Source organism: Malaya genurostris, chromosome 1 (assembly GCF_030247185.1).
Source record: "Malaya genurostris strain Urasoe2022 chromosome 1, Malgen_1.1, whole genome shotgun sequence".
Taxonomy (NCBI): Eukaryota; Metazoa; Arthropoda; class Insecta; order Diptera; family Culicidae; genus Malaya; species Malaya genurostris.
In genome coordinates this window covers 136,985,357-137,009,435 of record NC_080570.1, presented here as the reverse complement: position 1 = coordinate 137,009,435, position 24,079 = coordinate 136,985,357, and the positions used below count along the sequence as shown (strand labels likewise).

Genomic DNA, 24,079 nt, shown 5'->3' with positions numbered 1-24,079 from the left:
AGTTTTCTAAATCGACCTCAAATCTTCTCCAATTAAAAGTTTTTATCAGTAGACGGTCAAACAAACCGATTTCGGTTATTCTTTTTAGGAATCAAAGAAAATTATTTTGAAGAATACCGCAGTATTATATATGATGGTATGATTGATATGAGAAAGGCATCATTACACCATTAGGTGGATTAAAACAGGTTTTTCGGTTACTCGCACGAAAACGACCAGCAGCTGAATGATGCAACGGCGGGATTCATCACTTTTCATTGTATTTTGCACCAAAGCAATTGCTGGAGCTGTTCACAGTGCCGGTTGATTCCAAAGTGAATCAATTTTGGTTAAGAGCTTTCTTTTTACGTGATTATGTTTGTAGTCTTTCCACAAGTGGGCGTTTCAAACGGCCACAAAAACTGCAACATATAGAATTTTAATGTCGATTATTTCATTTCGGATTTGCATATTTCAGTACAAAGACACTCACCCTCATTCTTGTTTACGTCCGTATCCGCAATACGACGAACGGGTACTTTCGAACGAATACGAATAAGCCATTCTTGTTTTCACTCGAATGAATTCGAACGCGACTCGTTTGCCACAAAATATTCAAATATCAGTAAACTTCTTAAAATAAATGCTAAGCCTTGATGTAATCAGTCCAATTCATGTGATTAACCATATGCGAAACGCTAGAATGTATGCCATTTTAGTTTCAAACGAAACGTGTGTTCGAACATCATTCGTACGAACGAAATGTCCCATTCCCGTTTACGGACGAATAGACGAAATGCCGTGGTTTCGATTCGTCAGTTTCATGTTGCGAATCAACCGTTCGAACACATTGAAAAAAGTTTAACCGATCTCCAACAAAATTATTTTCGAATCTAAAGGTGATTTGTAATCAAATCATAAATTTGTGTTTTGCATAAATCATTTATTAAGCATAGCAGTATAGTAAAATGCTGTTTTTTTTATTTTATATTAAATGCATGATTTTACCAATGAAATAAATATGTAGGCTATCGAAAACATGACAAAATTGCAAGAAAAATGCAACATATTTTTCGCAGATACTACTGATCGGACTGCTATTTCATATGCTTTTTTTTTACTTTGCACGAAGTTTAATTTGAAAATTTCATTTACCGACTTGAATAAAATTGGTCCTGAGTACGATATTTATTTATTATGTAGCATTCGTCACTTCCTTGATGCTTGGAATTTTCCTTAAAAAACTACCTGCGCTACCGATCCTTCTTTTGCACAGGAATCGCGTACGAACACGTTCGAGTGAAAACAAGAATGGCTTGTTCGCATTCGTTCGAAAGCATGTGTTCGTCGTATGGTCGATACGGACGTAAGCAAACATGATCAAACAAAATCAGTGAAAAAAACAAGTCAAATAACAAATGATATCAAAGATTTTTATTTACAACTCAAATCTGTACCAGAACTGATAGTTTAAAGTTGGATGGGCGTTGTTTTTATGCATGTACGATGTTTAAATGTGTGATTGATTCGAACGTAAACGGGAATACGAATTTGATATACTTTCGAACGTATCGCATACGGCCGTAAACAAGAATAAGGGTGACTATCAAAATGCTGTACAGAACTCATTTCTGGCATTCAGAAGGGCCAAATTGTGGAACGATATTGAATACTGTTCGGAGAATTTTTATCGAATGTGAATTAGTCAAATGCTGGTTTAGTTCGCACTCATTTGGTACGAATTATGCACTGCGAAAAGTGCACAAAGCTAATCAAATTATTCTAGATTCGCACTCATCGCATTTCCAAAGGTATGAAGAAAAAATATGTTGTAGCGTTAAATACAACAAGAGATAAGTTCCGCTAATGCTTGAATTTTCCGGGTGAATTTTGAAAAGCTTGGCGCCCAATAGAAAGAAGTGTTCACGTCAAAAGTGGACCCATAAACTTCTGATAAAGTTGTGTTCACATTTTCTTCTAAACGCATTGATGCGGGAGATAATTTCGTTCCTTACATTGATACGATCACCGCTTTCGTCTGTAGAAAACATTGAAAAAACCACTTAATCGCCAACAATATACCGGGTTCGAAAGATTCGTCTTGGATTCAGTAATTTTTCATCACGACTATACTTGGCCGCATGTTACTTTGATCAAGATAAAAAAAACATTGATTGCATTTTATCTTGGACTCCTACCAGAGCCAATGCACTTCAACTATTTGAACTGAAAAAAAACACAATACGCTGAAACTAAATAAGTCACACCTTTGCTGCTTAGCAAACATTTATTTGTCGTATAGTGGAGCAGTTTTAAGATATTGCATTTGGTAATAAGTTATTAGAATTATAGTGATTGCATTTCAAATCCACACTAGCAGAATCTCGTAAAACTGAATATAACTAAAATACGACAATGATGTGATGCGCCGATGCCAGCAATTAGGAAAGTGACAAGCGATTACGAAGTTCATCTGTTAGCGTTTCCAGTGGAATTTCGGTTTCGTTGCGACTCTTGATTTCTCTTAATTTGATTACCCCTCGTGAAAGCTCTCCATCGCCTAGCACAATCGCGTACGGAATTTGGTTCTCTTCACAGTATTGAAGCTGTGCGAGCAGCTTCGGATTTTGTTTGTAAGAATGTTCCGCCTGTAATTTAAAGTTGATTGTTTGAAAATAAAATTGAAATGTGCAGAAAAGTGATCTACCTTAAAACCAGCATCCCAAAGCTTAGCAAGAATCTCCATCCGCTTCAGCAGTAATCCTTTGTGGGCGGAAGCGACGTAAACTTCTACCTCTGTCGTGCGTACTTTTTGCTGAGTTTTTGCCTCCAGAATCGAGAAAATTCTTTCCACTCCGATTGAAACCCCCACACAAGGAACTTGTTTTCGTTTCGGGTTAAACATGCCGACTAGGTTATCATATCGGCCACCACCAGCGACTGACCCGACGCTAACTTCCTCGTCTTTACTGTGCCTTGTTGCAGCACCTCCAGGTGTGACCGGTTCCGACTTCAGAACAGCTTCGTAGATCACTCCAGTGTAGTAGTCTAGCCCTCGCGCTAAGCTCAAATCGAAAATGATATTGTTTTTCAATCCGAATATCTCACAATACTGCAGTAGTAGGCGCATTTCAGCGATGCCTTCCGATGCGGACTGAATTTTCTTAAGATTCTCGTCCTCTGCCAGTTTATCCACCAGTTCGATTCCTCCGCTCATGCGGACATACTCCCCGATCCGGTTAGCGATCGAGTCCTCCAAACCCTTTTCGTCAATCATTTCTTTCCGCACTTCTTCCCAGGGAGTTTTGTCCAGTTTGTCGACCGACGAGCAAATTGTCCGGAACTTGTCAGCCGGCACACCGCAAGCTTCGAACATCCCATCCAACAGCTTTCGATTATTTAGTTTGACAACGAACTCTCCAACATCCAGCTCGGTTAAAATTTCTACTACCACCTTAACGCACTCGGCATCCGGCAGCATCGGATCGTACGAACCGGCGATATCAAAATCGCACTGATAGAACTCCCGGTAGCGCCCTTTCGTCATAGCCGGGTTATCTCTCCGGTAGACCTTCGCAATGTGGTACCTTCGAATGTTGAACACGTTACCCATTCCAACGTAACGCGCAAACGGCACCGTCAGGTCATAGCGCAGCGCCAAAATCTCGCCACCCTGATCCTTCAAGTCATAGATCAGCTTGCTATCCTCTCCGTACTTTCCCGTGAGCACCTCTTTCAGTTCGAACACCGGTGTGTCGATTGTCTCTGCACCATGCTTTTTGAACACCGCAATTACCTTGTCGAAAATCCGTTGTCGTAATGCCATCGATTCCGGCCCATAATCCCGGGTACCTTTCGGAGTTTTAAGGACCAGGTTTTTATTGCCCGGTTCCGGTGCGCCACCATCGTTCAAATCTTTCAGCTGTGCCTTCAAGGCTAACAGTTTGGCGACTTCCTCGTCGATCTGCAAAAAAGAGAGAGAAAACAGAGAAATCAATCTTAGTACGCCTTGATCCAAGTGCGCTGGGTGCGAACCTTTGCAATGTGGTCGCCATCGGGTTCATATTGTTGCGCCCGCGTCGAGCAACAGAAGCGACAGTTTGCGTGAGACGCATGGCTTGCGGTTGGCGCTTGAGAACTTACTCGCGCAGCAACCGGGAAGTAACTGCGATCGAGCTTTGTCGCGATCCCGGTCGAGCGGAACAGTGTCATAGGAATGTAGCTGAGGCGTACCTGACGAAGCATCGTTGCGGTTTTTTTTTTAATGGAAAAAATTTGGCTATATTCTTCACTCTAAACAACAAGAAGGTTTGTTGTGCGACTTTTATGCTTTACGCTTCCGCTTCCACACCAAAAATTGATTTTCGTCGCCGTGCGTGTCGAGGGCCGGTGATGAGTTTTTTTTCCTTGTTATTTGTCTATTCGTATTCGGTGGCTTTCTTTTCGATTTTGCAATAGGTGATTGACTTGTACTTTTACGATTCGTTTACTGCGAGAAGTCATTGTTTTCATTCCGTGACAAGTGAGAAGAAACAGAAAACATGATACAGTGAAGTGCACAAGTCTTAATGCAAAGATACAGTAGCAATGCTTTCTAAAAAAAACTAACGTTCCAAAATGCATAAACAAAACACGCTATAAAACATATCGCATTTAAACGGTTTACTATAGTTTAGGTGACTCTTAATTTAACAAGCTGATGAAATATTCACCCGTGCTTGCAAACCCACATTGATCTAGTACTACTTTGTTGTTTTTGTCTTGACTGTCCCATATACTGTTAATGTCTATGATATAAGACATAGAATGTGTAAACAACACTGAGTTGTAAATAAACATGATAGAAATGAGTGCACGAATGGCTGGAAGAAACTTCGAATTTATTTTCCTTCTAATTGTTTTCTTTACAGAGATTTTATACGAGTCTTTCGCTCGTTTCATGCCTATTTAAAAATTCATAACATTTGATTCAAGCATCGAACTCGAAAATACGTTACGCATTAATTCTCGAACTTAGCAATTTTCGAAGTGTGTTTTGCACCTTCACAACTTAATTCGAATTCCGATAGACTTTTTATCGCTGAACTGTTAAAATGTGTTCATGCGATTGAAATTAGCAGTGACGGTAAAAAACCTAATTACTCAACATTAGCCAACATCCAGCTTTCGATGGTCAGTCACACTTGAACTGACTGCAATTGTGATCGTGTGCTAGTTTCTTCTTTTCGCAGCAACTTCTCAATAATCGGTGAAGGTGAACCAGTTCCAGCCGACAGCTGCGATTTTTACCGACCTGGAGGCTCGCCGTGAATTGATCTACACCATCACCCATTCAAGTTTGCAAGAGATGGCTGTAACACTAACCTGAGATTTTTCTGCGGCGGCAGACTTCAGCTTACGGACGACGTCTCCCTGGGCAGTAATTTGGGTCAGGAGAACCTCCTTCTCGCTCATTGCTACAATTCTTTGTCACAGCAAAATTCGATTTAGACTAAAGAATTGAGAATTTAGCAAATTACTTTTGGAAAAGAGTGGATATTCGTAGTTAATAGAAACGCTTCTGCATGCTATACAAAACCTGCAGAGAAGCAACAAAGATCCAATGCACACGTTTTACGTCTTCGACAACGTATAATAAACATAGTCAGCGATGCCAGGTAAAAATTTCAAATATCTTCAGACATGGTTGCAAAAGTCTGTATATCTGAAAAAAAATCTGCAGTCAGCAAGCATGTCTTGATGGCAGTAATTGCTCTATAAATAATGATACGCAAAACTTTCTTGACTTGAAAGAAAGTCTGAGAAAAACTCGATTTTCAAAAGTCTGCACATCAAAAAATATTCGAAATCTGCAGATTTACTGACAAATCTGCAGATCTGACATCTCTGAATATTAACGAACGAGAGTGCTGTCAAATCAGAGTTGCCATGTTATTTTTTCAAAAATCTGTTTCTGACTCAAAAATTTATCTGAATATGACTGGGTCTACTATATTACTATATACAAGAAAATTTTGGCCGGGCTTCATTTTCAGTGAGCAAAAAAAAATGTCTCACCCCCTAACGTATAGAGGCCAAAACCGTAAAGATCTGGTGAGATCTGATAAAATCTAGGAAAATTTGGAAAATCTGACAAAACATCCTGTTAGTAACAGTGTCTGGTGAAACGAACAAAATCTGGCATTTGGCAATCTGACAACGCTGGATGCCAGGTAAAATTCTCGGTTGATTTTTCATTAGGGCGTATAATCAAGTAACAGTTTATCTTTAATCACTCTCTCTTTCGATTATTGGCATATTGTCACAAAACTGAAATGTAGAGGCGCTGCTTGTTTAGAGATGATACTTTCAGCAAGAGCTGTCAAATCGGTAGAAAAAATTTGAATTACTCCACCTTTTCAACGAATTCTGATAAAAACGAGCAAATTCATTTGTAAAATCATAGTAGAAGTTGAAGAAAAAGTTTTTACTTTGAGGGGGTAATGTTGATCTTAATTTATTGTGCGAAAACTAACGTTTATTTAGAATGGAACACAAAACTTGGTTTAATATCATTTTCCAAATGCCTGGATATAACAGATAAAGTATCCAAAATAAATGGTACTCGATCGCTATACATTCTAGTATTCGAGAAATCAACATTACATTGGTTTCTGCTTAAAAATATGTTGATCCGAAGAAACCTAACCTTACCCAATTTCACACATTTCTGAAGTTTTTCTATGTTTAATCGTAGCTTACACTAAAAAAGTAGTAGTAATCACTTTGAAATCGATTTTCTTTTACCCCGTGTGTACTTTTATTGCTGATATCTATTTGTACTATTGAATAAACGATAAAAATGTTGCAAATCACTACTGCCGATGCGAAAATGTTCGTCCTCCTTTTCGTGGTTCTATTTTTCATTGGCAGGTGTCACTACCGGTAACTCAGTTTTTTGTGATGTGATTAAAAAGATTTTCTTTGATTTCACTACTCTGTTTGAAAGTCGAAAGTTTCGGGTATCATTTTACGCAAAGAGTTGAGTGATAAACGTGGAAACCGCTTGGTAATTAATAGAAGAGAAAGTAAACAAAAGGAAACTGTCACCTGCTTATAAGCCCTAATGAAAAATCAACAGAGATCGTCAAGCAGGGTTGAAAACAACTGGGGTACAACTTGACACATTAGCTTAGAGCAAATTCAGCAGTTGCACGATTCATGTGGTCTATAATATAACTGAAACTGAAACAAATGTATACCCCGCAAGCCGATTTAGTTTTGTTTATTCGAACAGTTCTACTGTCAAACTTAAAACTATTTTACGCTGCCGTTCTATTTTTTCTATATTTGAAAAACAGATAAAACGCTGCTGGGGTTGCCAGTTAATTTTGTTCTAATTACTACATTTAAATTTTAGAACTGACATAAATTGTGCATCTAGAACTAGAACACTCCTGAGCATGCCCTTCGTTTTAACAATGAATTAAGTAAACCACAGATAACAGATATACAGACTCGAACAAAAATTTTCAAAATCCTGTGTAAATTTCAATTTGCTATACGTTGGAAACTACTACCACCTACTCGACTATTCGCCGCGATCTTTCAAAACGTTCCACTACGTTCCGGAACGATAACAAAATCATCCTGCCTGTTACATAAATATTCGACCTATAACAATTTTAACCCTTATCACACGATTTCCCTAAGTGTTGAATACAAATTTATTTCCTTGTCTCACAAATATCACACGAGAATTCAATCGGAATAAAACAATAAAATTGCCATTGGAACCAACAGCAAAACAAAAGTCTAGCGTGAAACGAAAATTGCACCCAAAATTGTGGCTCGTGTGGAAGCGGTACCCAAATCGTGGTGACACCTCGTGTCGATCGTGGTGACATCTGCAAGTGTTCGCCATGCTGATTGAGCAAATTTTACACACAGTTCATATGTGAGCCTGTATATCTGTTATCTGTGAGTAAACCTAGATTTCCCACTGTACGGTGACACTGACAGCGCTTCAAGTGAGAAACGGGTGTACTTTTTTTCATTAGCTACTATGGTTGTGTTAAATGCGCAGGCAACATTGTACATGCATTTTAGGAGCATTTACGCACCCATTATACACCAGACGGCGCTTCAGGTGTCACAGGTTGCTCAACTACAGTACTATTACACTGGGAAATCTAGGTTTATTTTATTTATGCTATTACCCTTCATTTAAATTTCCAATGAAAAAAATAAAATCAAGTGCTATTCAAAACGGTCCTGTCAGTCTAGTATGGCAAAAATCCGGCAGAAACAGAAACGTTAATAACCGCTAGGTGAAATTCTTTGCCGGAAACAGTTATTGCATTGTTGTCAGACTCCTGCCGGAATTCCGCAAACATTCCGGCAAAACCTTCTGGCAGACTGTCAGGCAGATGCAAGCGGGCTGTTTCAACTGCTAACCAAAGTTAGGATATTCACAGATTTTTCTGTAAAACCACATATTTTTTGCTATTTTGCTGAACACATGTCATTTTCGCTTAAGAAAACTGAAACTGATCCAGGGTAGTTTCATCAAACAAACACTTTTCACGAAACTGTGTTGGGTTCGCACTTAGCACGGTATACCTAGCAACGTTGGTTTTGAGTAGAAGCAAAAACAAAACCGAGAATCTGGGTTGTGTTGGCAGCTCTGTGGTTCAAGCATACACTCACCGGTGTAGCTCGGTACGGTGATGCTAAACTCAGTACTCACTTTTTAAAACTAGGAATGAGAGTTAAATCAGACCCTGTCAGCTTAAAGCGAAATCAATCTTCAGTTCAGCAACGCCATCGCACGGCATCACATTCAACATATCATGTCAATGGTGCGCAGTGCTGCTATTTTGACGCGCACGAATTTAACATTTATCTCCCTTACTTCCATGCACGAGATTCGATGCGGACTCGCCTGAGAGCACCATGCTCGCAAAAAAGTATGTTGTAATGATTTGTTCGGGAAATATGAGAGCTTGATATCTTGTTAATATGATGTCTTTAGTTAAATGCTATGAAATCAAAACTGAGAACCATCAATACCATCATAATTTTATGTCAGCGGCAGAGATGCCATTTATACAGATTTATCTGTATTATACAGATTTTTACATCCTCATACAGATCTAATACAGAATACAGATTTTATGCAGATTTTTATTTGATTGCAGTTACGAGATGAAAGTTTATTAATCAACGGAAAAATCACAAATTACAGTAAAAACTTGTGTGCATACGTTTGATGATCCAACACAAAAAAAAAATATTTATATTACAATTTGAAGCTTAATTGTTAGGCTACGGCCGTAGACAGAGTGAGCACGAGAAAGCAGAGCAAAACTTGGTACTGACCAAAGCGAGTAATGTACATACAGTAAATTAAAAGGACCTTGAAAGTTGAGCCGATTTCTCACTTGTACTCTAAAAGAATCCTTTTGGTTAGCTACTGGTATCATTCTCGCTTTCGATTTGCCAATGTTAGTCACCAGGTCGGCTTCGCTTATCGCGCCCAATATGTTTGCAGCCTAAGGCTAAACGTGATCTACTAAGGCTGTGAATCATTTCGCCGTTAACTTTAGCTTTTGGTTGATTTTTTTCAGTGTCGTAAAATAACCATCGATCTGTCAAAAATAACCATGCTCTCGAACAGGGTTATTTTTGACAACATCAAAATAACTACTAAAGTGTCCGATTTCAACCAAAAGTTAAAATTAACCGCGAAATGGTTGATATAAATCTCGATTAATTGATTGCTATTAATCGATTAGCTCGATTAGTGGCACTGTCGTTAATCGATTACAAATACTCGTTTACTTTAGCCTTTTAATCGATTATTTTGATTATTCGTGTAAAAATTACATCACAGGTTTGAGTTTCACACCAACGTTGCCAGGTGCACCGATTTCTCGGTATTTATACAGATTTTTGACCTCCATACCGCAATACAGATATGCACTCTCAAAATATCGATAATTCACGGATCATACAAATAAATTAGGTGCAAGAGACTGAGAAAAGGTAGTCGTTGAACCTTTATTTGATATTTTTTTTTGTTCACCTTAATGAGCCTAGGTGACATTTTCCTGGTACACTTATATAGAAGAAATTTTGATACCGATATGGTACAGATAAATTATTGCGCCGAATACAGATTTTTGGAAAAATGTGCTGGCAACGCTGTTTCACACTAGTTTCCGGAAATGGATCACTGGACCAGATGTTTTTGTTTCTCGATACGCACGCGCGATCATTTCGTTTCAATCTAGTTTGTTCGGTTCTTGGTGTGAAACATCTACATTCCTTTAGAAAGGCGAATCAATTACTTTAAATAATCAACAATCAGATTGGGAACACGATGCAAAATCAACTGAATGAAGAATTAGAAAGAGCAGTTATTGGGAAAGATGTAGAAAAGACAAAAGCGCTGTTGTCGGCAGGCGCTGATACTAAATATCTGGGTGAAAACTGGAGACAAGAAAGAAATTCTTTATTGCATCGAGCTCCTAGTGCAGAAATAGCGGAAGAACTTTTGAAAGCAGGTGCTGCTGTTAATGCTTGCAACAAGTACAACGAAACCGCATTGCATACTGCTATAACACAAGGTAATGGTTTAAAATTCGTCCGAGTGTTGCTATCGAACGGAGCTTATGTAAACACAACAAACCGAAAGAAGAACACTGCCCTAAATCTAGCTATAACTAGATGTTCTAAAGATCTGGAAGTAATTGAAGAGTTATTGAACCATGGAGCAGATATCAATATCTCTAATTATAAAGGTTTTTATGACCAAAGTGGTTCACCTTTAGACAACGCGATATCATTTAACAGAACGGACATCGTAAAATTGCTGATTAAATATACTCTAATAAGAAATTTCAAAAACAATTATAGAGAAATTATCAACTTAGCTAAATATGAAGAACATAACCTCCACAGCGAAATGAACAGTTTTCTAGATGACTGTGTTTGTGAAATCCTTCAAATGAAAACAGATGAAATTAAACGTGGGCTTCCACTATATGAGTTTGTTATACAGAGATTCGTATACTGCAACAACGAATTAAGTCTTAAATTAGCAAACAAAGATTATACCATACGTTACCCGATTTATAGTACTATCATACTGAGTAAGATAAAAATTTACGTAGAACGGGCAGACTTGTTGAAGAAGTTGAGTAATATACAAATGTATACCGAAACAGAAGCATTCAACGAAAACGGCGGAAGAAAAATTATTGCCCTGGATTGCGATTGCACGTACAATGTAACTAAATATTTATCAAATACCGATTTGGTTAATGTTTTCGCAGTGTACGAACATTCTTATTCATACATTCAATCCTACAACGCAAATGAACATGCACATTTGGAAACAATTTATGAAGCCTCGCCATGTAATAACAACAAACGTATAAGATTGGAATAAACTAATTTATTGCACGAAAATTGTTTGTTCTCGTACTTGAATGTTATGAACTACCAAATCACCATGAACTGCTGTAATTTAGTATATGTGAACTAATTCCATACTCATAGCTTGGACAACAATTTAGTTGAAAACGTCTTACAAATATCTTTAATTTCTTAGCTTGTTTTCAATTGAGCTCAGTTGTATAGTTGATATCCAGCGACGGTAATAATTCGAAACAAGGAAAATATGCCATATGGTCATAAACTTAACCAATGGAGACTATCGCAGTGTGCACGTTCTGTTTACACGTTACATATTTCGATTCGAATAATCTCCAATTATATCGCTATCGGTGGCTGTAACTTTCACTGCCAGCATTAATTAATTCGGAGTACGTTCACACCTCTACCCAGCTGATCATGACTTCTTCGAAATAGTATCGTATAAAAATCTATAATTCTCACAATAATAAACATTACAAGTTTTCCACAAAGTTGCGAAGTTTATTTTTTGCTGCATCTTTGCCAAATATGCTCCAACTGTAGTTTTATTGTACATATAAACATTAATCCTACGTGACGGATACTAGCCACAGATTAAGAACAGTAATTGTCTCACGACGTCAAAGTCTTGGATATACAGTTGCTCATGTTGTGAATATTGTATTGACTGATAAGAAACAAAATATTTTGCTCCAAGTGGTGACTAACGCCGTCTGGTGCAACAGACAGGTCAAATTTGAGCGAGTGTTTACTAAGTATTGTCATCCCCTAGACTCTCCATGGGTCAGCAAGTTTCTAGTTTACCGCAGAAAATTGCATCCACCGATGCGGTCAACTCATTACAGTTCGAGATTAAAAAGCAGGCGCAGATTTTTTCCGAAATCGGTAGTTTGACCTACGAGGATTTCCAGAAATGTTTGGCGGATTTGAACAGCTTGTAAGTACTCTGGCAAATGGATTACAATTTAGTTAGTTGGCAGTTGTTACAGACCTTAGAAGCATCCGATAAACTTCGCATGCCTGTTTGATATACCTCTTTACTATTATGTTTCCGTTTGGCATTTCACTTGATTTAGATTTCGTCGATACGAATAATCGGATTGTTTTTTCTTTCTCGCCTAGATCTCGCAAATGTTTAGACCCGAGTGGAAAACAACTAGTGTTTGCCGTTAAGAAGGGTACCGATAGCAGCGTTCTGTGGAAGGGTACCGTGCGGATTGCCTGCGTCAAAGTGGATCCCTCCACCAAAAAGGTCGAGTGTTACAAGTTGCTCAACTTAAAGCAATTTCTACAGGTATTTCGCACGTTCCAAACGGATCTGCACGCTATGGTTACGGTGGAGTCGCAACGAATTCGAAGTCCCACCGGCAGCCCAACACATTCGAGCTCCACGGGACGTGGTAGTTCATCCGGAAGCGCGGCTGGATCCTTTGAACGGGCAGACATGAGCCCGAACTCTTCAAAATTGTATGCATTTCCGCAGCATACAACGGCTTCGATGCTGATGGAACAAGTGAGCGGCATCTGTGAAATGGATTCCACCAGCAACGATGGAGGGCAGAGTTCTGAGGAAGGAGCTGAATGTTGTATATGTTTGGAACGGAAACCAGAGGTTTTGCTGCCATGTGCACATAGCTACTGTACGCCGTGTATCGAACAGTGGAATATTCATCAGAAGAAATGTCCAATCTGCGATGAGGAACTAGCCAGCACAGACGATACGTGGGTTCTCTCGGAGATGCCAGAGGCGGAAGAAATCAGTGAGGAAATTTGTGCCACTTTGATGAAACTGTCCGTTGGACAATAAGGTGGCAACTGTAATTTCGTGTGTGTATGTATGTCTGTGTTAGTGTATCCGGGAAAGTGGATATGGAGAAGCAAGTACCTGGTTTTGCGGGTATTGATTATGGAAGATGAGTAGCACATTCAAGTGTAGGAAGCCACCGTTCCCGTTGTTTTGAGCCTATCCTTGATTTTAGATATTTAATTGTTTTATATTTCAACTCAACTACTTAATTGATATAATAAAAATCATAAGATACAACAGATTAATCTGTAATAATCGTTGAATGTAGTTCAAATAATTATTATGATATTAAAAATATATGCAATTACAAAAAAAATGCTTTGAAATAAACTACTAGTGCCGTATTTTTTATTCCTATCCTTCTAGCCGTCGTCACCACACTTGATGTGACGTCCGAAATGAAATGAAGACAAACACGAGAAAAGGTCCTATGTGCAAATGACAGTTTCTCTTTGTTTACCTTTTCCTTTGGGACCTTTTCTAATGTTCATCGAGAAATATTTAATAGCTTTTACTATAACGACCGTCCCACGACAAAAGGGCCTAACTGCAAATGACAGTTTCTTTTTGTTTACTTTTTCTTTCACGATTTACCGAACTGATTTTATGTTTGTCTTAAACAAAAGAGAAAGTAAACAAAGAGAGGCTCTCATTTGCAGTTAGGCCCTTGTGTCGTGGGACTATCGATATCTATATTACCAGATAGATTTTGTTTAAGACCTGGAGGTGTCAGCAGAAAAAATAGTTTTACTTGTGATTTGTGTATATTTCAGACGACATGACAGCTTTCGTGAACGTCAACGGAACATCACTGTCCTGTATTAAACACGCGACAAACAGTTCGACCAGAAACTATAGTTTAAGAGTTTCACTGAAAGTTACTTTCGGATTCTTCTGAAGTTCGTTATCGCATCAATTTTGCGCTCAAATTCATATCTTTGGTAACGATATTTCTCACCGTAGCGACAACCAGACTCATAACCGAAGAGAAAAAAAGTACAGGTGTGTAATTTCAGAGACATAACTGGATGTCGCGAATACGAATAAAACGGACACTCTTTCTTTATACTTCCGAATATCAATTAGTTGATCGATTGTGGGAATTGTGCAACTTTTGCCCTTTTACACTACTAGAATTTGAAACGATACACCTAAACTACAGTACAGATTAGTTACATTAAACATTCTGACACACAAATATTACGAAATAACCAGTATAGTTCTTTATGATAAAATATTGGTGGTTCTGAAAAGAACCATTTATGAAGGCGTTCGTGATGGAGAGTGACTAGTTGAGTTGAAATCCCGATGGATACCATTGACAGCCGATACTGATTCTTCTGTTGTAGTCTCCTGGTTCTTCCGCTTGGAGATTCCTCGATCGCACCATAATCAACACGATGACAACGACAGCCAAATTCAAAATGAATGGCTTCTGAGTCGGTGCTATGCATTTTAAATGGCAAATCAGCAGGAAGTTCTACAAACTGCAACTGGTTTAAAAATGGGCCGTATAGAGTACAATGAAGTAAAATTTCGCATAATTCATAGGGAGTATTATTATGGTTCTAAAAAGAACTGATTTGAAGATTTCTGGAATTAGGAACTGGACCTGAGCTCAAGAACTAAATTCAGAACTTAGAACAGACTAAGAATTCAGTTGGAAGGTGCACTCTCCGTCGCTCCTGGTTGATAAGTATATCCAAATATAACCAAATTTGGATTTCACAACAACGAATATTTTTATTCAAATTGTAACAAAAGAAAATCTGATTTGATTTAGCAAAAATGCTGCTTCAAACTACAAAACAAGATAATAAATTTTTCTCAGTGGATTAGTTTCTTTCAATAAACATTGTTGTGATTGATTGTGCGTTCCTGTCAAATACTTGGCAAACAACGTCGCAGTAAATTCAATCCGAAAAATAAATTCAAATGGATGAACTATAGATAAAGGTAATAATTGTTGTGTTCTAAACTTACAAACTTTTAAATGAATGAACTTAAATTTAGTTATTTCAACTAACGCTTTTGTTTGCTAAAATTATATGTTTAATTTTTATTTTTAAGAATAAAATGATTTCTTTCAAACAAACTTGCAAATTAATTTTTTTATTCTACTTTTTTTAGTTATATCCGTTTTTAAATTCATGATCATCGAGTATTCACATACCACAATAAAGCCCTGGTATTTTAATTAGTGTCAATGATTTGGTGGCGATCAATATATATGCTTGGATTATGGAAAACTCCCTAGGTTCACACAGAGAAATTTAAAATTAAAAAAAAACTGTTAGCAGATTTTAAAATTTAATTTATGATGATTTCTAGCTAGAATATGATTGCTTTGAACTAATTTTTTCCTTCAACATCAACAAATTTCTCTGTTTGATTTGAATGTATAAAGTATTTGTTTCGGATGCTTTTTTTGATTAAATAAACTAACTATTTATCAAATGTCAACCAAAGTTGAGTTGATGTTATAGGCTATGTCTACGTTGATTCAATCCTGCTATACCTCTATATCAAGAAATAATTTTATTCGACTTATCTATGATCTATTTTTTGTAGTGATAAGACTAACTTTACTGTTTAAATAAACTATACTAGTTTTATTTCTTATAAGCCATAGCAATTTTTTCCCGCGCGAAGATGGTCGAGCAGTTTTTCTCTCGCGGATAAAGTCTGTACGCGTTTTCTAAGTAAAATTTTATCTGTTTCCTTCATTTCTTAGAATTTTCAACAATTTATGAAAATTGCATAGCATTACATAACAGATTTTTTTACATCAAAATATGTGATGCAGAGATCTTGACCGGACTGATAAAGTACCAAGTCATTGGATACTAATTTAAATACCAGGGCTGGTCGAATGTGAATGATTCGATCTTCTGGCAACACAAGTACATGTCATGTCTTGAAATTTGGCACATACAATCAAAAACTTGATTTTTATGAATTTGAAACCGAATATAAAACGAAATAAATGTGATATCAAAAATTACCTTGCAAATTAGTTTGAAAGAAATCATTTTATTCTTGAAACAATAAAAAATGTATGATTATAACATACAAAAGTTTTAGTTTAAGCAACTAAATCTAAGATAATTTATTCCCACTAAAAAAGTAATAAATTAAAAACGCTACAGTTAGTAACTCTAACAAGAGTTCTTTTATTTCGAACTATTTTTTTAAATGGAATTTAATACGACATTATTTGTCAAGAATTGGACAGGAACGCATATGTAAAATATTTGTTATTTTTATCAAAATATTCATTGAATCAAACTAATCCACTGAGAAAAATTAATTATCATGTTATGTAGTTTCAACCAGCAATATTTGCTATACCAAACCTGATTTGCTTTTGTCACTATTTCAATAAAAAAAATCGTTGTGTGAACCCCAAATTTTTTTATCTTTACAATTTTGTCCTCTGTGTGTACGAAGAGTAAGGCGTCAAATAAAAAATCAATCAAGAAACTATCATTTTGCAGTAAGACTCTTTTGTGGTGGAACCCTAAGACAAGACCTGACATCTGGGGGGGCTGCTTTTGTTCCAAAATGGACCAGTTTCTGATTGGCTGATTTTGATGTTGCTACCTGCACATTGTGAAAAGAAAAAACTTTTGCAGGGTACGCGAGCAATGATGCCAAGTATAAAGAAAATCAGAAAACAAGTTTATCAAAATGTATAATTTTAGCTCACTAATGAAAATGAAAATTTTCGGAGAATGTTTCACTTTTTTTCAATCTAATTGGTAATAAATGTTTATAGTGGCACCACTGTGTAATTAAAATAGACATCAAGCCGTTTTTCTTTTTAGTGAATTAAAGTGTAACCAAAAAAGATTTGTGAAATTAGTGTAAACTCGAAAGTGTGTTCAGTTTTACGAGAAGAATGAACTGTTGTGTTCCACACTATGGTCGCACTAAGCATTTCTATCCAAACCTGACTTTTTCCGGTTTCCAAAAGATCCGGTAATACGCCAACAATGGATTCGATTTTGTGTTCAACATGAGATATTTCGTGTTTTGTCATCAAAACTAAATTAATTGTTTTTAAGCATTAATATATAATAAAGAAATGCTTTCACCAAAACATTTTTTATGTTCATTTCAAATCGAAAACCTAAAGTCTAAAAATTTAAATGTAATATTTTTTTCCTATCATAGTTAATAAAAAATCTGTAAATATGGCTACACTGTAGCCGATACGTTGGTATTTATTCCACAGGGCGAAAATGACGAGAAGGATGATTCGAAAGGAAGAATAAGAAGCCAGTTGTCAGGTCTTGTCTTAGGTGGAACCAAATACAAATAATAATACCCCTAAGTCCCATACAAACCAACCGCCAATGTTTGGTTCACAGCCTGAACAAGTAAGCCTAGCAAATTACTCCCTTTCGATGCGATAGTTTGAAAATGTGGAAGGAGATCGTTTCTGGCAACACTTTATGCTAGTTGCTACGGCGCAAAACAAGTTTGTTTGTTTATGTTTTCCGTTGCTGTATTGCAACAAATTCAAAGGTACATTCCAGCTAATCGATGGATGAAGAATTGCGATATATTTTGGCACTGATGGGACTTTATTTCATAAACGGGCCTTGGTGTGGAACATGGGTACGGTTCGTATACGTACCACGGAAACAGCGATTAGCGCTCTACACGATAAAATAAAAGTTAAAAGAGAAACAAATGCGAGCTGTGTATGCGTTTTCCCAATAGTCACTCATCTATGCGTGACCCAGACAAATTGATTATAGCCCGAACGGTGGCAGACACAGCAGTTTTTCTCTCACGATGGATAAACTTATTAATTGAATTATTTTCTATTAGTATTATGACGTAAAGGTTCCCCGCATTTAGCAGATGTTGGAAAAATTCCTACTCCTTTGACGGGAGTGATTTGCAATGAGAAGAACGGATGGCTACCATAACGATTCGGTGAACAGTGCCGAGACATTCTAACATATAATACTGAGCAATTTCCGAAAAGCCAAGGAGCAAATTTCTGAAAGGCCAAGGAGGACAAAAAAAATCCGATATGGAATAACCATATCTCATACACAACAACATAGCTCAAGTTTATTTTTCACTACAATAAACAGTAACTATGGTGAACTTGTTCTTACCCTTCAGTGTTGCTAGTTTTATAGAAAACTTGTTAAAGTACATTGTCACTCTGACAGTGTATCCTGACAGTGTACCGCACGATGCAAAATGTGTCCTTGAAAATTTGTCGAAGTATTCCGTATTATAATTTGTATTTGGTGGAACTATCGACTTGTATGTTTGTACTGCGAGAAAAGGGCTGCGCACGAATTTCGAAATTTCGCAGGAGTCTAATCAAGTAAACATACATTATCAACATCATAAGTTGCCGATTTTTGAATTAAGATGTTCATTGCACACTGCACTGCCAGCGATATTTTTAATACATAAATGGCTCCAACCCTATTTCACTCGCTGTGAACGCATCCCCAATAACTAGCATTACGCACACTTATGCGCGCTCTAGAAAAACAAACGTGTCACGATACAAAAAGGAATGCTGTCAGTACACCAACACATCCTCATGTACGACTGTCAAAGCTGTCAAACGCTTGCCTTTATCCAGTGACGATCTAAATTTTCATCATGGCTCTTCGTTCTCTAGATGTGTCATAGGAAAAACACGATTTTTTCATAATTACAGTGAAATCAAGCACAAAAATTGACATAATTCAGCATTCGGGAATCCAGTGAACTCGTTCGCGATGGATTTCGGCAAACTGCTAAGCGTTGCACAGCGCAATGCAGCCAACATGGAGCAGAAATCTGAGGTAATTCAACTCCTCATTGCTCCTCGTCCTGATGTTGAAAAATGTACAATATGTTGAATGTGGTTGGTCGGACGGTCGGTCGGTCGGTGGTTGCGACGATTGCAACGAGAGTGATGGTGGTGTGGTGTATCCACAGTGGCGAAGGTTCACTCACACGACTAGTTTTAAATTGAAACTTGCTTTCCTACTGCACGAACAATTCGATGCTCGGAAATTGGATTCTAGATTATTCGGAGATATTTTACCGTGAATCAAAAGATCGGGTCAATTTGTGTTGTGTTTTTTTTCTAACTTCACTTTTTGATTTTTGTTTCAGACTCGCTACTATTCTACGAAGTTTGCACCACCGAAGAAAGAATGCAAGGAGAAAAAACTGTCGGAAAATATAAAGAAATTCTTGGCCAAGAAAGAACAAGAGGAACGAGAAAAGGCACTGGAAGAGCAACGGAAACGGGATGAATTATTGGCAAAGCGAGATCCGAAGGCAAAGCGGAAAATCGAGAAGATGCTGAAGGTAATCAAATCGGCCAACAAATCAGTCCTGGAGGATGCCATCGATACGCAGGATACGGCCCTTACCCTACAAGGACCCGATCAACCGGACGAAGATGACTATGGGTACACCTCGAATGTGGCATCCCAGTTTTATCAACAACTGATGGAGAAGTACAAAAATACTCCGGAGGAGAAAAAGTTCAAGGATGGCGAGAAGCGAACTATGTCCAAAGAGGACATCGCCCGGGCCAAGGCACGGGTGAAAGAGGCACTGAACAAGGTGCAAGAAGAGGAGAATGCACCAAGGACCAGGAAACGAAAGGATGGTGGCGAAGGAACGAGCGGTTCCAGTGAAACATCTACGAAAGGTAGTTCTAGTAGTGGTACTGGAAAGCGGGATGGACCTGATCGTTATGATCCCGACGAAGAAAGGCGGAAAGTGGAAGAGGCCAAAGCAAAAGAGGAAGCTGCCAAAAAGAAAGCAAAACGTCCCGCGGGGCCTGCACCACCTGATTTTGCCACATTGCTCAAGCTAGCGGAGCAAAAGCAATTCGAGCCGCTGAAAATCGAGGTCGTAGAGGAAAAAAAGGAGCCTGAACGATTAATGACGAAAAAGGAAAAGAAGGAATATGAAGAGCGGATGGCTTATCTGGAACAGAAAAAGATTCGGGATCGTATTAGAAACGATCCGAGACTTTCCGAGAAGGAGAAACAAATTAAACTGGCAAGATTTGATGCGGCCAAATCGGGCAGAAGTTCAACTGGTAGTACTAATTCAACAACTAAACCAGATTCTACACCGAACGTGATGGCACCGAATGGACGAATTCCCAAGTTGAACTCTGCCGGATCTGATAGAGCCCCGAAACCATCATCCTATCGAGCCGACGATCGACAGAAACCTGTTTCGGATCTAACAGCAAAGAACAAACTCGAAACCGCTCTTACCAGTAAGAAACCCTCTACAAATTCCCAGCAAGTGAAAGAATCTACAGCATCATCATCGATTTCCGGTAGTGGCAAAAAACCTACGTCGTCATCCCATCCGAACGGTGCTAGTACCAAGCAAAATTCACTTTCGAAGTCCTCAGTTCAATCTCCAAATGTTTCGTCAGTGTCGGCATCATCGAAAATGCAGCATTCGGCGAATGGCCAGAAAACATCTGGACGATCATTCCCAACAGCACCGGGGACCAGCCAAAAACCACGCCAGTTTCCACCGTCGGATGCACAACGATCGCGATCGCTGGCTCCATCGGAGGCACCACGATCTCGCCAGTTTCCTCCACCGGACGTACAGCGATCCCGTCAACCACCTCCCACCGACGCTATGCGGAAGCGGCCCAGTGGTGGTGGAGCTCCGCCACCCAAAAAGCGCCGACCCGTCATCGATAGCGAAAGTGAGTACGACTCGGAGATGGATGACTTCATTGACGACGGCGATGCCGAAGAGGACTACTCGTCCCACATTCGTGCCATCTTCGGATACGATAAGTCGCGCTACCGGGATGAGGATTACGATGACCGGGAAATGGAGTCCAACTATGCGCAGCAGATGCGCGAGGAATTTATCAGCAAGAAACTCGGTTTAATGGAGGATCTGGAAGATATGCGAGCGGAGGAAGAGGAAAAGCGCCAAAAGACACTGATGAAGAAGCAGAAACTGAAACGAAAATGAGTAGCAGAGCTTCGATGACAACGGATTGTTATAAACAAAGTTTGAGTTTATTATTTTTTGCTAAAATTAATTCTATTTATTTTTATTAAATTTCTAATGTCTCACCTTAGGTTAATTCTAATCGAAATTTATCGTGTGGTAACCACCACCATTTTTATGTACTATGCAACGATTGTTAACGATAAACTTTTTTTGCGAAAAATGCAGTTGGGAGTTGACAGCGAGTGATGCTGGTTGTCGAGACAATTACGTTATCAATTTTTTTACACTAATAGCAAAAAGTGCAAACACAACGAAGCAAAACATACTTATACATACCTGTATAGCAGTTGCATTGGAAAATACATGGGGACAGGTGTCCTTTCATCTTAATAATCAATTTAGTTTTTTTTTCATTAGCCCGTCTTAAAAGAGCAGCTAACCGGACCTTTCGCCATTGCCGGCGAAAACATGGGTCTAGCCATGTTTTTGAGTTCCTTCTTTATTCTATTTATCAATTGATCCTCATTTTTCGCGACAAAATTGTTGGAGTAAATTTTACGCTTCAGGTTGGCCCAGAAATTCTCGATGGAACACAACTGAGGAACATTTAGTGGGTTCGCGACTTGGGTACCACATCGATATTCAGCTGCCCCATCTCCTTCAATAATCGCTACGAGTAGTGGGCCGACGCCAGAACACCGCGTCTTAGCTGTTATGGTATTTCTTGATGAACGACGCAACTTCCGTCAAGCATTTCGTACTAAAAAATTCCCCGTTTACTGCCAGTCCGGAACGAAAAAAAGAGCAGTTTTGACATCCGCTTCTCGCTGATTGTCAGCAGCACCTTCTTGGGGAACTTGGTTTGTGAAATGAATTTCACATCAGAGCTGATTTCTTTCTTGGGGAAGTAAAATACGAAGTGCCCTGTCAGTCAATGCCATTAAGAGTGAGATATATCTCGTCGTCTATCACTTCCGTCGGGAAAATCGAGCCGCTACAGCTGCCTCATTGCCTGCAGCTTCGAAACCAGTGTAAGTTCAGTTTTCTTTGGAGCTTCTGGTCGCTCTGGGTCATCGGCCGTCCTGGAACCGGGCTTTCTTTCGATGCTCTGACTCTCGACTAATAGTGCAAAGATGTTGTAGATGCCGAAACGGGCTTATCCGGCATCTACAAAGTGCCGCACGATGTTCGTTTTCAACGCGGCGGGGTACCATTTTTGAACGCGCACACTTCTGAGCTGAGTTGCTTCACTGTTTTTGCCATCACGCTTGAAGTTCGACTGATTGTGCTGTCAAATTTTATCTGCTGACTCATGGGTTACTATGATTGATGTTGCATGGAGAGTTTCGTCAGTGCGGGGCAAGGTAAGCCCATGAAAAATCGACCAAAAATTTCTGTCAATTTTTTTAAAATGCAAACGAATATAAGCGCAGGGAAACGTGTGGAAGAATATCGGCCCCCGTACAAGGAACTGTGCCGGACCGGAAAACACAGTAAGTTTGTTAAAACACTCCTTTTTCATTTTTAAATTTATAATTTAAATTTGAACTCAATACGTCTAAATTTGAATTTTGTATTAGAAATTCGAAACTTTATTGACAAAAAATGGTTGCGAATTCGATATTCAAAGTATTGTCCATTTCTAACCACTACTTTTTTTAATCTTTCTGGTATTACACGAATACCCTATTTGCCTTTCTCTATACAGAGGTATTAGAATTGTTGGAAAAAACGGACAATCGAACGGAGCCTCGGAGACCCATAGTGTTATATACCAATCGACTCAGCTCGACGAGTTCGGAAAATCTCTGTGTATATATGCGTGTGCACTTTTCGAAGATATTATTACCGCTAAATTTTCTCAATGATGGTTGAACTGATTTTAACACACTCAGGCTCGTTTGAAAACTACTGTCGGGCTATTGATCAAGCTCGAAGATCAATTGGTTATGACTTCTCGTTCCGGAGATATGATGACATAAGTACGTAACCGACAAAACGCGTTGTTTTTTGCCGCTCCTTTTTCTCGGAGATGGCTCTTTCGGTTTTAACGAGCTTAGGCTCGTTTTAAAGTTACAGCTGGGTCATTGATCAAGTTCAAGAATTAGTTTCTTTTTTAATTGTAATCATTTATTTGAGTATCAAGATTTCAATTTATTTCCGTAAAAACATACAAATGATATATTTCCGTAAAAACATACAAATGATATAAATATGACTGGTAGTACTATCAGACGAATTCGATGAAGGTGATTACTCTCTGGTCTGGAGGAATACCGAAAGCCCTATTGGATCAGATATATTCTGAATTTACTGTTTTTTTACGTGAAATGCGAGCCAACGGATGAACTATTTTTAATTTTTTTCAACGCTGTTTGCTTCGAAATAGAGGCATTGAGTATTATCGGTAGAAATTTTTATTTTTTGCATCTTTTGTATTTTTTAAAGTTTATACGAGAATAAAACGAAATCTTGACCCTGTGGCAAACCAATCCTTGGGACCTTTTTTTTTTTGCTCACCCAAGTCATCTTTTTTTGCTCACTTAAGCAACGATGGAGGCGGCAAATTTCCTCGGTACGCCACTGCCTTGACCACACATTGAATATTTATAATTTCGAAAAAATAGAACCAATTTTGTTTTCTTTCAATCATTCATAAATTCCACTTGCTGAACATACAGTAAAAGATTTGCCGAATGTACAGTACACTTTTTGCTGACAATTTCGGTAATAACTGACGTTTGTCAAACTTGAGGAACTACCGAGTACTCGGCTGTGCAAATCTCGGTAATTATTTTGCCGAGATTCAGCGAAAAAAATTAAATGTGTACTAGGCTTTCGCAATCGACAACAAAAAAACGCAACCCACCTTTTAAAACTTGTTATATTTTC

General features: G+C 38.4%; 3 protein-coding genes across 4 annotated transcripts; 2 read left to right on the top strand and 1 right to left on the bottom strand.

The window, feature by feature from the left end:
* Nucleotides 1–2,247: 2,247 nt before the first annotated feature.
* On the bottom strand, nucleotides 2,248–5,616 carry LOC131425887 (histidine--tRNA ligase). 2 transcript variants are annotated; one of them, XM_058588142.1, is made up of 4 exons: nucleotides 5,344–5,616; nucleotides 4,015–4,468; nucleotides 2,687–3,943; nucleotides 2,248–2,627 (listed from the first exon to the last, which is right to left on the bottom strand). In XM_058588142.1, exons 2-4 carry the CDS (start codon nucleotides 4,222–4,224, stop codon nucleotides 2,421–2,423), a joined length of 1,674 nt encoding a protein of 557 aa, XP_058444125.1. In that variant the 5' UTR covers nucleotides 4,225–4,468; nucleotides 5,344–5,616; the 3' UTR covers nucleotides 2,248–2,420. The 2 variants fall into 2 exon arrangements, with proteins under 2 accessions (XP_058444125.1, XP_058444126.1); XM_058588143.1 differs by lacking the exon at nucleotides 4,015–4,468.
* Nucleotides 5,617–11,801: 6,185 nt separating this feature from the next.
* Nucleotides 11,802–13,537, top strand: LOC131425886 (RING finger protein 141-like). The gene is made up of 2 exons (XM_058588140.1): nucleotides 11,802–12,337; nucleotides 12,523–13,537. The coding sequence occupies exons 1-2, from the start codon at nucleotides 12,180–12,182 to the stop codon at nucleotides 13,205–13,207; spliced, it is 843 nt and encodes a 280-aa protein (XP_058444123.1). The 5' UTR covers nucleotides 11,802–12,179; the 3' UTR covers nucleotides 13,208–13,537.
* Nucleotides 13,538–18,840: 5,303 nt separating this feature from the next.
* Nucleotides 18,841–21,584, top strand: LOC131425885 (protein SPT2 homolog). Its single transcript, XM_058588139.1, has 2 exons — nucleotides 18,841–19,032; nucleotides 19,349–21,584. The coding sequence occupies exons 1-2, from the start codon at nucleotides 18,967–18,969 to the stop codon at nucleotides 21,203–21,205; spliced, it is 1,923 nt and encodes a 640-aa protein (XP_058444122.1). The 5' UTR covers nucleotides 18,841–18,966; the 3' UTR covers nucleotides 21,206–21,584.
* Nucleotides 21,585–24,079: the final 2,495 nt, after the last annotated feature.